Source organism: Lepidochelys olivacea, assembly GCF_965140295.1.
Source record: "Lepidochelys olivacea isolate rLepOli2 genome assembly, chromosome: 2".
Taxonomy (NCBI): Eukaryota; Metazoa; Chordata; order Testudines; family Cheloniidae; genus Lepidochelys; species Lepidochelys olivacea.
The window spans coordinates 247,790,665-247,804,963 of record NC_140412.1 but is presented as its reverse complement, the minus strand read 5'-3'; the positions used below and the strand labels follow the sequence as shown (position 1 = coordinate 247,804,963).

The window sequence follows — 14,299 nt, the reverse complement described above, 5'->3', positions numbered from 1 at the left end:
TACCACCTGTCAGGGTGAGACATTGTTTTATTTAACTCTTGCTTATATGACAAGTTTAAGATTTAGAATCTGTGTTTACTTTTCATTTTCTTAATGTAACTATTTCTGACCTTTACACCTACCACTTATAATCACTTAAAATCTATCTTTCTGTAGCTGATAAATCTGTTTTATATTTTGTTTAAAACAGTGCTGGGACATATCAGCTCATGTTAAAAAGGGTTGTTGCACGTCCACTGCCCTTTTGACAGAGTGGCGAACTAGGTAATGAGCTTATACCCGCCACGTTTCTGATCAGTGCAAGATGGTACAGTTCTGGGATGCAAGGCTGGGGAGCTGGGATGAACTGGCTGGAGCCTTACTATTATTGGTTCATGAGTGATTGAGAAATCATTGATATAACTCAGTTGGGTGTGTCCCTGCCTGTGGATGGCTGTGTAAGTGCAATGTCTGCCAGAGGTTTGTAGCTTGACATCAGCATCACAGTGTGAGAGCCATCCCAGATTGGTAGGTTCGGAGGGCTCAGGGGTCCCACAGTCCAGGTTGCACCCGGGGGACACTGCCACAGCTGGGGGTCCTTCTATATATACCCAGCGCAGGAACAGGAAGTTCCCTGTGCAACTGAGATCCATCCTGCTCCTGCAGACTCGGGCTCTGACCATTAGATCTGTCTGCCCATGACTCCTTGCTAGCTCACAATATGCAGTGACAGCAGTCTTCCTCTTTCAGAGCTACCTGGGTTATGATAATGCCAATAATAAAGCCGACAGGTATTTTACAGTATTGCTTCCCTGTTCTTACTTTCCCGCAGGTAGGCCCAAGGAGTACAGAGCTGTTATGCTACATTAGGACTGAGGGCAGGCCTGTACAAAGCTGTTAACCTGCTGCCATGCTCTGCAGTGCTGTCATGTCAGCTGTTCTGAGCCAGAAACTAAAGTCATTTTCTGCTCCCAGCTGAGAACAACAAGCACAAATGACGGGGAGAGCTAACTACAGGGAATACTGTGCTGGCTACATCTTCACTGCAGAGTTAACTCAAGTTACCTACACTTGAAGTGAAGCGGGGGGCCTCCAAAGCAGCAGCACCAATTAACTGAGCACCCCAGCAATCACAGCAAAGCACTGAGAAGTGAAAAGTACCTGTCATTATTGAGCAGGTGTACAGCTAAAACTAAATAGTTCCCCACCTAAAATGACTGTGTCCCACCTATACATTGATTGCCCTGAGGGTAGTATATTCCAATCCATAAAGAACCTCATTTTTTTTTTACCACTGAACAGTACCTAATCAGTAATCAGAGAGGTGAGCTGCTACTTAGATGTTCTGTCTTGAAATGGGAACCTTTTCCTCCCCTCCTCTCCAAGAAACAAACATTTCCTAGAAGAAAATAGCACTACAAAAGTAAAAGGTGCCTATTCCGGAACAGACCATTCAAACAGCAGCTGGGATCAGTAGAGGAGAAGCTGACAATTTTCTCATGCATTTCTGAAAACACTGACCAAACTCCAAAAAGTTTGGACACAGGTTGTGGCTCACGAAGCATCGCGAGCTGATGATATTTGCATCCTGATGTCAGCTTAGAACAGTCTGTGTTTGGGGAACTTTTCCATGGAGAAGTGATGGGCCGTGGATATCACTGCCTTTTGAGTCCAGTTCTCTGGAAGATGGATTGGCTTATATGGCCTCCTGGTAAGGCTGGTCCTTTTCTGCTGCTTTTGTGCTGAGGTTGGGTTCCTGACCTGGGGATCATACTGTGATGCAATGTCTGTCCCCCAGGTGACCAAACCTGAACCCACAAAAGTTTGGGTTAGTTCTACTAACTCTAACAGGGCTGGTTTGGCCAGGCTGCTTCCTCTAGAACAGCTCAGTCAACAGGAGGAAACAGAGCTTTGAGCTTGCATTTTCATTGCAGATGGGGTAAAAAGATCAGCAGCTGAAGCCTTGAGTTGTTAAAATCACAATGCCATCTAAGGAGTATATGAATTCAAGGTTTCATGTGGTTGTGTCTTTCCATGTGCTCTTCTCTTCGCCTTCCCCATTCCCACTGAAAAATTCACATCACACCTCTAAATTACCCACAAATTCAATGACCCAGCTCATATGGTTGCATGTGGATCCAGTTCAGATTGGAGCTCTGTTGAATCTGTGTGCATCAGAGTTCCAGCACAGCTGTAGGTTAATAGACAAGCAGGAGGAAGACCCCATGGAGCAGATGCAATGGTGTGTTTCAGACCTAAAGGGAGTGGGGATAAAACAGGAGCTGGGCTATCAAGGAGTCAATGGCACAAGGCATGTTAGCAAGAGATAGAAAAGCAGCCCAGGGGAGGAGAGTGGAGACAGCCCTAGGGCAGATTTTATCTATCTGTGTCAATCCATGTAGAGAGAGAGTGTACACTTTGGAAGAAACATGTCCAGAGAAGCAAAAACTTGCTGGAGGAAGAGAGTTTGGGAAGTTAAGGATTCACTGACTCAGGTATTTTTTTTTTGTGTGTGATTCCTTTTACTTCAAAGGAGGCTCATGAAAATAATTAACAAATCAAAGAAGCCGCAAGACACATCAATGGCCCAATTTGATTATTCTGTAGTTTCCCAGGTGGTGAAAGGTGTAATGTATGCACTGTATCCTGTATAAACCAGTGGAGTATGTTGCAAACAATAGAGCTAGGATACTGCCCCTAAGCATAGTCACTAGGTCCGGGGCCAATAGCAGCTGTCTGTACAATAGGCACAACTAAAACAAAGTGGGAGGGGGCACTGGAAAAGGAGAGGTGGTCACAGTGTCCTCTGATCCGCAGCAATGTGTACGCAGAAGTGTCAACATGAGAGTGTGTGAAACAGTAGTTGGAGGAGGGAGGAAAGACTGTCCACTGGTTATGGCACAAGCATAGGATTTGGAGACCTACTTTCAAGTGCCTGCTCTTGTAGGCCCCAAAAGGAAGCGGGTTAAACAGAAATTAAAAGGCACAGTCACAAAAGTGAAGCGCCTGCAAGCTGTATGGAAACTTTTAAAAAACACCATAACAGAGGCTCAAATTAAATGTATACCCCAAAATTAAAAAACAAACAAACAAAAAAAAACATAGTAAGAGAACCAAAAAAGTGCCACTGTGGCTGAACAACAAAGTAAAAGAAGCAGTGAGAGGCAAAGAGGCATCCTTTAAAAAATTGGAAGTTAAATCCTACTGAGGACAATAGAAAGGAGCATAAACTCTGGCAAGCCAGGTGTAAAAGTATAATTAGGCAGGCCGAAAAAGAATTGAAAAGCAACTAGCCAAAGATTCAAAAACCAAGAGCAATTTTTTTGGAAGTACATCAGAAGCAGGAAGCCTGCCAAACAGTCAGTGGGGCCGCCTACCTCACAGGGGTGTCACAAGATAAGCACATTAAAGGCAGTGAGGCACTCGGATACAATGATAATGAGGGGTTACATAAATAAGCAGCTTTACAATCACACAGCAAGGGTACATTATATAGGAAGCCTTAGCTACTGCAAGCTGCACTGCACTGCTTTCCATCAACCCATATGTGTCCTTTAGACAGAGAGATGTTTTGTGCCTATCTGTATTGGGTCAGTTCTCACTATAGACCTCGTTGTCTCTTCTTTATAGTGGAGTGAGATGAAGGTTGGAGCCTGGTATCCAAAATATGAAGTACTTGTTTCAAACTGTTTGTGTTTGGGTACTTAGCTAGACAGTATACCTGGTCAGCTACTGTCAGATTGCCCCACTGGTTTTTCACAATGTCAAAACCTTTCCTACTGCAAATTCTGAGTCCATCATGGGGACGCGTAGCATTCGTATGTTGTGCAGCATTTGGATTTCATTGAATGGTCCACAATGCTATCCAGGACTTTTTCCTGGGTGGTTATCATTAATTGGTCAACACTGAATTTCATGTGCCATTAACTTTGTTGGGGCTTTCTGGAGTCCCTCCCAGTCTTCTCTAGTCCTCAGTAACCTAAATAATTTTGGGTCACTTGCAAATTATGTCAAAGACATACACAAAAACAGACACTCCCCTTTTTTGGATCACTGACAAATATTGCAAACAACACCAATTTCAATATGGAACCTAGGGGCACCAACTGCTGCTAACTATTTGTCACGTTGAAAATTGACTACTTATGCTTTGTTTTCTCTCTTAACCAATTTCTAATTCATGACAGTTCTTTACTTCTGATCACATGACTACTTAGTAATAACCTCTGGGGATGGACTGTGCCAAAGACTTTTGGAAAGTCCAAATAAATTAAGTCAACTAATTCTCCTTTGGGGCCAGTCCCCACCCGCCCCGCCACACACACTGAAGTCAATGGTCATCTCTCCTTTGACTACCACAGGCTTTAGATTAGGCTATTAATGACCATTTTGTGTGCACACCAAGATTTTTCTTGACAGAAGACATGTTGGTTTATTCCTATCAAAATATTTTTTCATAACAGATTTTTATAATATTTTTTAAATTGTTTCAGCAAATTTATCTGGCACTGAAGTAAGTATGACTGGTCTTTAAATACCCGAATCACTCTAGTCCTTTTGTTTAAAGGTAGTGTGGTCCTGGCAGCTGGCTAGCTCAGTTCAAGATTTCAGAGACTTGTTAAGTGTACCACTTCACTGGTGGGTGAACTTCAAAGGAATGTTAAAAGGCACTAGGCACTTCACTTGTTAGAACAGATGTTAATTGCATTTGTCTTCATCTACCTACATCCTGTTTAACGTATATTAGTGTAACTCAATTAACCCGTTGTTGTTATATCCTTTTTCATGTCCTGTAACTCTGTAATTACTTTTACATTATGTATGCAACTCTACTTAATTAACATTAGGTCAAAAGGCCTGTATTTAAATGTTTAGATGTGAAGTTACTTGATGTATAAAATCTAATGAAGTATTGTTCCTGGCTATCACATTATGCTTACATTATCTCTAAATGGCCCATCAGCCGGAACTGAAGCCTTAAAACTTTGAATGAGAAGGTTGTTGATTTCTAAGCATTGGTCATTATATGAAGAAGAGTGGAAGATCCATAGACTTTGTCTACTTTTAGTCAACAAATCAAGGTCCATGTGGTGATGAAAATGCTTGCTAGACTGTTTTCAGCTATAAAAAGGCACACTGGGAGTGATTCCACACCTTTGAGCCATCTGAACACTGACGGGGGGTTCCAGATGCAAGACAGAGGTCCCCAAAAGCCATTTTGGGAAACCCTGAGGAACTTATTGAAAACTAGCAGACATTACATCTCTGCATCATTTGGACTACAAACTCTAATTCACCTGTACTGTATTTTAACTGCTTGAACCTCTCAATGACTCTCATTTTCTTTTCTTACCTAATAAATCTTTAGTTTACTTAAGAAATTGGCTGTCAGCGTTGTCTTTGATGAGAGCTGAAGTACACCCTAACCTTGGGTACATGATTGGCCCTTTGGGGCTGGAAGAAAATAATGTGTGATGAGTATTGTTTTTAATAACCTTTCATCATTAAGTCCAGCTTGTCTCTTGGTAAATCATCTGGAGTGCCTAAGGGGACTGCCTCTGGCTCCATGGTGAGACAGTATTCCAGTAGCGCACATTTGTTACTGGCTTGGCGATCTCTAATTATAGAATATACCAGTTTGGGGTGTCTGCCCTGTTTTCTGACAGTCTGACCTAAGATTGGCCCCTCAGTTGTGAGCCACATACCAGGCACTGTGACAGATAGGTTAACTTTTATTACGCTCCTACCTTCTTTTCCTATAGCCCTTAGTGTTGCTGCTTATAGCAGTTTTACCTGCTTTTTCATTTGTTCTCTCCAGAGCTGCTTATTCTCCACAAGTGTCAATCCTGGCAGATTGTGGGTATCTTGAGGGAAAGGAAAGTTACTTTATCTGTAACTGGTGACTAAATTACCTGCTTCTCTGAAGATATTATCCTGACAGGATTATCATTCACTCTCAGACTTTGGGGTTTATCTTTATGTACAGAGAATCAGCATTTACACCTTGTATCTTATTTTTGTTGAGGCCCATTTTTGGGCCATGATTAAACTGGTTTATCATTTGGGAGCTTCACCTCCAGAACTGACAGGAATGTCTGGGAGCCAGCATTAACACATGGCAGGTGGTGGGACATGCTGGCTGAGGGGAGAATGGCCCTCACTTTATCCCACTACTGCTGCCCTCAAAGGATCAAAGTTCTGTAAGAACTGAGAGAGTTCGGCTGGTCTCACACTAAGGAATCAGAAGTCAGAATCTTGATGGAGTTATATTTTCAGAATTACAAGTAAGTGATTGTCCCTTGTTGGCAGAAGATACATCAACCATCAGAACAACTCAACCCTGATCTAGGAAAAACACTGATGCCATTCTACAGATTTACTCTCTTCTGCTCTGGTCCCTCATTGGCTCATTTCAGTCAGGCTCAAGAGGGATTTGCTTGATCTTTCCTCCTTCAGCTACAGACTGCATTACAGCCATTACAAACACCTGGGCTAGGTCTACACTAGAGAGCTTACAGCCGCGGAGCTGTACCAATGCAGCTGCACCACTGTAAGATCTCTTGTGTAGCTGCTCTATGCTGTCGGGAGAGAGCTCTCCCGTTGACATAATTAATCCACCCCCCATGGGCAGCAGTAGCTATGTTGGCGGTAATAGTGCTGTGCACTTTACACTTATGCTGGTGTAACTTATGTTGCGCAGGGGATGGAATATTCACATCCCCGAGCGACATGAGTTTTGCTGACATAAATGGTAGTGTAGACACAGCCCCAGTGTCAAACTTTTACATCTGTCATTGATTGTTACCCAGTGCCATCTATTTTAAGAATGTGGTTTTGAGTGCATGCAAACTTATCTCTTCTTTTACCATAACAAGGCACATAAGAAGGAGATTTGGGGGTGCTGTGGAAGTAACCGTGGATAACGCAGGAAATTTTTAGGAGATTTGAGGAATGGATTTCACTCACTCCACATATTGATAAAGGCTTACCATATTCCTACTCAAAACCAGAAACCACAAGGCGAGATGCTGTTTTTAAACACTAATGCATCTTTAGAGAGTAATCACTGGTGTTTGATGGCTTGTGCTAGCTCTTTGTTGAAATTAGCCTTGAAATTAGACTAGTTTTTTGTTTGACTTTTTGACATTTTCTTTCTCTTCTTTATATTTTCCATGACACCATTACAGAATATAGAAATAAATAATAATAAGTTAATAATTAATACCTAGCCCTTGTATAGCGCTTTTCATCAGTAGTTCTGAAAGTGCTGTACAAAGGAAGTCAGTATCATTATCCCCATTTTACAGACAGGGAAGCTGAGAAACAGGGAGTTGAAGTATCTTGTCTAAGGTCCCCCAGCAGGCCAGAGCAGAGCCAGGAATAGAACTCTGGTCTTCTGAGTCCCAGTCCAGGACATCTTTCCACCTTCTACAAACTGGGACCAATATTACTACCAATAGGAATGTTTTTTTTAATTTCAGCTTGGTAGGCTTGATGTTCCACATATTATTACAGGTGTGAAACTTTCCATTCCCAGGAAAATAATATTTAAAAATGAACAAATATGTTTGTAAAGTGGGGTTTGGGAGAAGTACCACTCTCCAGCTATACCACTCATTGGCTGCGTGAGGTTGATCAAATCTCTCCACTATGTGCCTCAGTTTCTTTGCCTGCAACATGAAGATCAAGATACTTGCAACAAGGGTGTTGTGTGACCTAAGGCAGGTCACATCACCTTTCTGTGTCTCTGTTTCCCCTTCCATTCATTTCTGTCTTGTTTGTTTTGTAAGCTCTTTCAGGCAGGGACTGTTTGTCACTACGTATATGTGCAGCATTTCGCACAGTGGGATCCTGGTCTCAGTTGGGGCCTCTAGAAACTACTGTGCTTTTGAGACCTGTGGATGAAAATCATCACATAAGAACTGGGTAATAATAATAATAAAATTAATAATAACGACAACAAGCTGTTTGCAAAGTGCTTTGGGATCATTGGATGACAGACTATTTCTGATAATCACAAGGAACTATTATGATTGTACAACCTAAACCCTGAGAAGGAAACGGCCAAATCCAGTCACAGTTGTGATGCTCTGCTCCACCAGAGGACCATGGCTTGGATGATCTCCCAGGTCTTTACATGAAAGGTGTTTATTTACTAGGGTCTGTGGGGTTTTCTTACAGCACAGCCACTGAGCTGCAGGCAGGCACGGAAGTCCCATGACACTTGACCAGCTTTCATTTCCACCCATACCGTTTCCATCCCAACACATACATACAGAGATCCAGACAGACACACACCCCTATCATCTGTGCTTGCTAGTGAAATATGTTATCCACAAACAAAGGAACAAAGATCTGCCTTAAAAAAAAGGGGAGGGGTAGGGTTGGAGGAGTAATTGCTCTTACAGTCAGTTGTGATTTCGTAGGGGGAGTTGAGGCGTGCATCTCCGCAGGGTGAAGTGCTCACATACAGATGGAACAGAATGTTTTCTTTCAGCCTGTAGCCTCCCTCTTTTAATCGCACGAAGACTGATCGCTCCCAGTCCTCTCGCCGTTTGCTATGATCACAAAAGAAGTTCCGGGTCATTTGTTACATTCCAAATCAGAAACATTTCTGCTTTCTCAGTGGTGGTTTTGTTTCTCTTTGTATCCTTTGGGGGTTTTGTTTGTTTGTTTTATTAGCACCTTTCATCATATTTTGGCTAGTGTCAATGGTAGAAAAATAATAAGCTACTCTAAGTAAATGAGGTGCTCAAAAGGTCCAGGAACTGTCGATGTGTTTCTTGGCTTGCTTAGCTGGAATTTATTCGAATGATAGAGGGGATCTGGATGTGCAAATACAGTACATAAATCTCATTGGTACTGATGGGACTTATGTGCACATATCAAAGGAGAACAGCTCCCTTAGGTTTAACAAATTATCCCTATTCATCACAGCCCCTAAGCATGTGCTCAGATCCCATTGAAATTCAAGGTAACTTAAGCACATGCTTAAATGATTTGCAGAATTGAGGTCATATCGCAGTGCCCTGAATTTATGAACAGAAATCCTGAAAAGAAAATAACAGATTTCAAAAAGAAAAGGAGTACTTGTGGCACCTTAGAGACTAACCAATTTATCTGAGCATAAGCTTTTGTGAGCTACAGCTCACTTCATCGGATGAAACTTATGCTCAAATAAATTGGTTAGTCTCCAAGGTGCCACAAGTACTCCTTTTCTTTTTGCAAATACAGACTAACACAGCAGCTATTCTGAAACCTAACAGATTTCAGACATCCAAAAACGGGCTTCTGTTTTCCTCCCTATTCATCCATAGCCAAGTGTGAATGCTAAAGGAATGCCGCCCCCTCCCCTCACCCCCCCCCCCATAACTGACCTCTGATTCTTGACTGACAGTGGCTCTCTTGTCTGTTTTGAAATCTTTGGGAATCACAAGTTACCTGGTGAAATGAAGATAGAACCTGGGCCTTGTGCACCAAAAACACAGACCTCTACTACTTTAGCTAAAATACTAATTCTTGTCCGAAGTGCTGTTGTAGCTGTGTTGGTCCCAGGATATGAGAGGGACAAAGTAGGTGAGGTGATACCTTTTATTGGACAAACTTCAGTTGGTAGAAGGTACAAGCTTTTTGAGCTACACAGAGCACTTCAGACACTGCTTCCTTTCCCAGACCTAAGAGCTCTGTGTAGCTTGAAAGCTTATACCTTCCAGCAACAGAAGGTGGTCCAATAAGAGATATCACCTCACCTACCTTGTCTCTCTTACAAAACTAATTCAGTTAGAAGATAAGAGCTTACTACTGCTACTGCCTAAGTGGCTCTGCAGCTAGAAGGGGACACATTGCACTTAGCCAACCTGTCACCCTAGCAAAGGTTGCTAGAGAAGGCAAATTCCTTTCACTAATGTTGTTTAAAACAAGAGCAGGTTTCATGGCTGCTCTCTTTTGCAGCATCCCAGGTGATTTCCCTTTGGATTGTTTGAAGGCAGTGATGATTTTTTTGACAGACAGTAGGATCACACACCTTTTAGCGATGAGGATTATAATTTTTAAGGTGATAATGTGATTAGTGTAGCTGAGAAATGACAAGCCGCTCACACTGTGATCGCACCTCTGTCCTCAGATACACCCAGTGAAGTCAATGAGTAGTATGTATGCATATCTGAGACCAGAACTGGGTCTGTATGTGGAAGGTTCTCCTACTTGGAACAGGATTTCTGCCCATCTAATCTGAAATGTGAGCAATCCTTTTGCGCAGGGTAATTCTGCTGCTCTGCCTATGCTTGGTGTAACTGGGATGCTTTTCTTCCAAGATGGGAACAGGCTTGTTCCTTGCGGGGCCTGCTTGTTTTTTCCCAGTGCAATCTGTGCGCCATTAGAGGTATTTGGCTGTCACTCTTCCATGGATTGGTTGTTTTGTCGGTTTTTGAGGCTATGATGCGTTTTCTGTCAGGCAAAATTTACAGGCACATTACCCTGCCTGTAGGAAAAGCGAGCCACAAGGTTTCCTGAGAAGAGACTGCCACATGTAGCTCTCTTGTTTTTCTTCCTGCTTTGACGGAATTTTCCCAATCACACTAATTATATTATCGCCCTGATAGAAACCTCTGAAATAATAAAATACCTTTAAGACCTGCTGCTTGGACTTCAGAGAAATCACTGTTGCCTTTAAATAATTCTCTACAAAATCAGCTGGGAGACTGCAGAGCAGGGCAGTCTTAATGCTGCTGAAACCTGCTATTATTATGTAAAACTCTGTGGGGGGATGGGAGGGGGAGAAAGCTTGTGTGACTTAGAAACAGTTGCTAGGTAGGGTGGTAGGTATGTTGGAATAGTCCTTTACTGGGTTGGATTAAGGGAGTTCATAGTAATCATCACCCACCCTGTTCTATTATTTTTCACTGATTAACCCTATTCCTCTTCCACTCCCTGAGTATCAAGGAATATCTATGGCTAATGGGAGATAAATAGCTTCTTTAAAAATAGTCAGCAGAGCTAGAGGGCAGTGCAGCCTCGGTCTTGTTCCAGGATTCTGAAAGCATTATTATCTCCAGGCTCCTAACCAGCCTGTGGGGTGGTATTTCTAGGGCTGATTTTAAAATCAGATCCCTCCCTGCATAGCAGTTGAGCATCTCTGATACTGAGACAGCCACGATTCTCTTTTTAATGAGAACTGGGGGCAGCATGACTTGGGTGGATTCCCTGGGCACCATGTATACCTGTGCTGGATCCAGGTGCAGGGTTATCCTTGTGCTCTCAGAGTGCTAGGACGAGGGGATTCCAGAGCCAAAAATGATGCTCATAAGAACGGGACAGTGAGAGAATGGTATACCGTGTCAAATGCACTTCTTCTCCCAGAGCCATTGGGCCAGATTCCCCATTACCTAGCCCCTGCGTAGTGTGAATGCACAGAGGGTTTAAAATATTACTAAGTCAGAATGTGGTTTACACCTACTTTGCACAGGCGCAGATAACTACACAGTGAAGAATGAAGTCTATTGTATTGGCACAAGCATCATGACTTCAGGATCTGCTATCAGTATACCCGTTCCAATGCAGGCAGTGGCTAAAAGGCAGAATCTATTCCTATGCATTTGGCTATTATGCACTCTCTTTCTTTCATATCTGGTATTTGGGATGTGAAGGAAGGCCTGCAGGTGAGCAGAATTGGTAACAGCAAAATAGCAGAAGTTGGGAATTTTGAGACACAGGTAGGGCTTCCTATTTTCAGTGTATAGGCCCTGATTCAAAAGAATGTGCTTAACCCTAAACACGTGCTTAAGCCTTTCCTTATTCAGCAGGACACAAGCATATGCTTAAAGCTGACTTCAAAGGGATTTAAGCATGTGCTTAAGATTAAGCACATGTTAAGTGCTTTGCTGAATCAGGTTCTTACTCTCTGAAAAAATTACAGGAGTTATTTTGGGCAAACAATGCTTGTAAAATGCAGGTAAGGGAAGTCTGTAGACCAATTACAGTACTATAAATGTGTATGGTCTCCCACAGGTACCTTAATAGCAAGCTTAACAGAAAAGCAGTCAAGTCCATTAAGAGACCACTGGGATGAAAACAAGGTATGAGTTAAATTTATGGCGAAGTGGCTGGTTTTATTGCAGCTAATTTCATTTGATTGGATGAAAATTACTACATGCTTCATCATGTATAAGCTAAAGTGTGGTTTGGATAGAGGTTGCAATCTGATTGGTTGGAAATGCATAAACTCCCAGTGCAGCTTATCTCCCTTGGAACTGCAAAGCCTCTTTACTAGCAAGATCACTATGCCATACCAATATGTTCAATAGGCAGATAATAGTTTTATTAAGGGTGACCTGTAAAGAATGAAAATAGAGAGCCTGATTCTCCTTCTCACACCAATGTAAAGCAGAAGTAACTTCACTGAAGTCAATGCAGTTCACTGGTATAAAACAGTTTTGGTAGCCTTTCTTCATTCTTTATGATGTATAAAGAAGGCCCCCAAAAAGTTTTTTTTGTTGTTGCTTTTTATTTTTACATTGGAAAAGTCTGGTCTTTTCATAGACATCTAGAGAATTAGTGGGATTGTGACTGTCACAAATAAAATAAAATAAATCTGAGCAGCCAAAAATTTTTGTAACATCTATTTAATTCAAACTTCTGACAAACTTTGAGAGAAAAGTTCTGCTTGTGAAACATTCAACATGCCTATCTCTTCACTTGAGAAATGAGAAAGCTCCCAGTCCAGGCCTCTAATCATCAAAAACCTCACCACCAACAAAAAACAACAAACAGGGAATTGGCATTTCTAATGTCAAAAACAAGAAGAATTAAAAATATGCATTTGTAATTTAAATCATTTTTATAATTTTGTAGTTGTATCAAATATAGAAGATAGCAGAATGTCCTTGTTCACTTATCTAGTCCTCCTCCATCCCTATTGTTGCTTCTTCATGCATCCCTGTTCCTGCTTTTTTGAAGCCCGTCTACAGACTATTAGACAAAAGTCTGAGTCTGCAAAGAACTTAAGCATGTGTTTAAGTCCCATTGAAGTCAGTGGAGTTATGTCAATTTACTTCTCCTAAGGATCAGATCCCATTATTAAGAAAACAGAGTATTGTTAAAAACTCATAAAATAAATTCACCGAGGTGAAATCCAGCCCTCACAGACCAAATTGAGTAGCTGGGCTGCGTGGGGGACAGACAGATGATGAAGACTGTAAAGTAGCCACCAAAGCACTAATGTGTCCTTTCCATAGGGAAGGACGGGAGCATTTATGCAGTAGAGAATCATCTGTCTTTTCCCTAGTCTGCCCATGCATTGGGGTGCAGGGAATCATTCTGGGACTGAGCTCTGCACATGGCATATAGACCCTCTGTACGTCCCCCCCAAACCTCTGCCCTAAGCTGTGCAATGGAATCACATTGGGTTTGTCTGCCAGGAGAGCCTCCACGCCAGTAGAAGATGGAGCAAAATTTAGTCCAAAGTGTAGAAGTTGTTACAAAAACCCGCTTAGCATTTCACTTGAACATCCACAGTTTCTTGACTTGTGACAAAGCTCCTGATGATGGCTTGGCATTTCCATAGTATAGCAGTGAACATTTGGCATGAAGAGTATGTAACAAGGTTATATATATTCACATTATTCTTACATATAAAAGGATTATTTGATTTATACATGGATAGCAAGGGAGCAGAACCTGACTCTACAATATTTTCAGCTCTGTGTTTCAGAGGGTGTTGGGGTTTCACCATTTTTGTTGGGATTTTTTGTGTGCGTACAGGTCAGGGGAGCAGTGGTTTTGGTTCTTTCCTGAACAGAAACATTTGCAGAAGTCGCCATAAGCAGAATTTGTATTGCACTGAGAATTCGCTTTACAAAAAAAATGTTACATCAATCAAAATAACATAATATAACTGAATGTATTATGAAGCTGGATCAATACAATAGCTTAAAATATGGTGGTAGCACTTATAAGCCAAGAGAGACGGGTACAGCTTTCAATATAAAGCAAGTAGTGGGGTCGCTAACTGCTGAAAACATAATAATTTAATGTAAACTTGAAATGAAAACAATAAAGAGTGAAGGAGAGAGAATGCTAGTTGTGATTAAACCCCTCAAGTGTCTTGTCTGTCTCCCCAACCTCGTTAGACCATCCTCATCTATTTAACATCTTCTCCTTGTAGTTTGAAGTGCAAATTTACTAATGTTGTTATGACTATTATGGTTGACCTCGCAATGTGTCAGGTGCTCTCCCACATGTTCAGGAAGACACAGTCCCATCTCAGAGATGCTTGCATCTTCGGGGCCTAATCCAAAGCCCTTTGAAGTCAATGGGAGTTTTT

At 41.9% G+C, this 14,299-nt stretch overlaps 1 protein-coding gene across 2 annotated transcripts in view; it reads right to left on the bottom strand.

The window, feature by feature from the left end:
• The window catches only part of ADARB2 (adenosine deaminase RNA specific B2 (inactive)), a 434,991-nt gene that overhangs the window by 43,370 nt on the left and 377,322 nt on the right, over positions 1-14,299 (bottom strand). For both annotated transcript variants that reach the window (XM_084620362.1, XM_084620363.1), the window contains one exon: positions 8,386-8,537. In XM_084620362.1, coding sequence (XP_084476488.1) covers positions 8,386-8,537 — 152 coding nt within the window. The remainder of the gene's footprint in view (positions 1-8,385; positions 8,538-14,299) is intronic.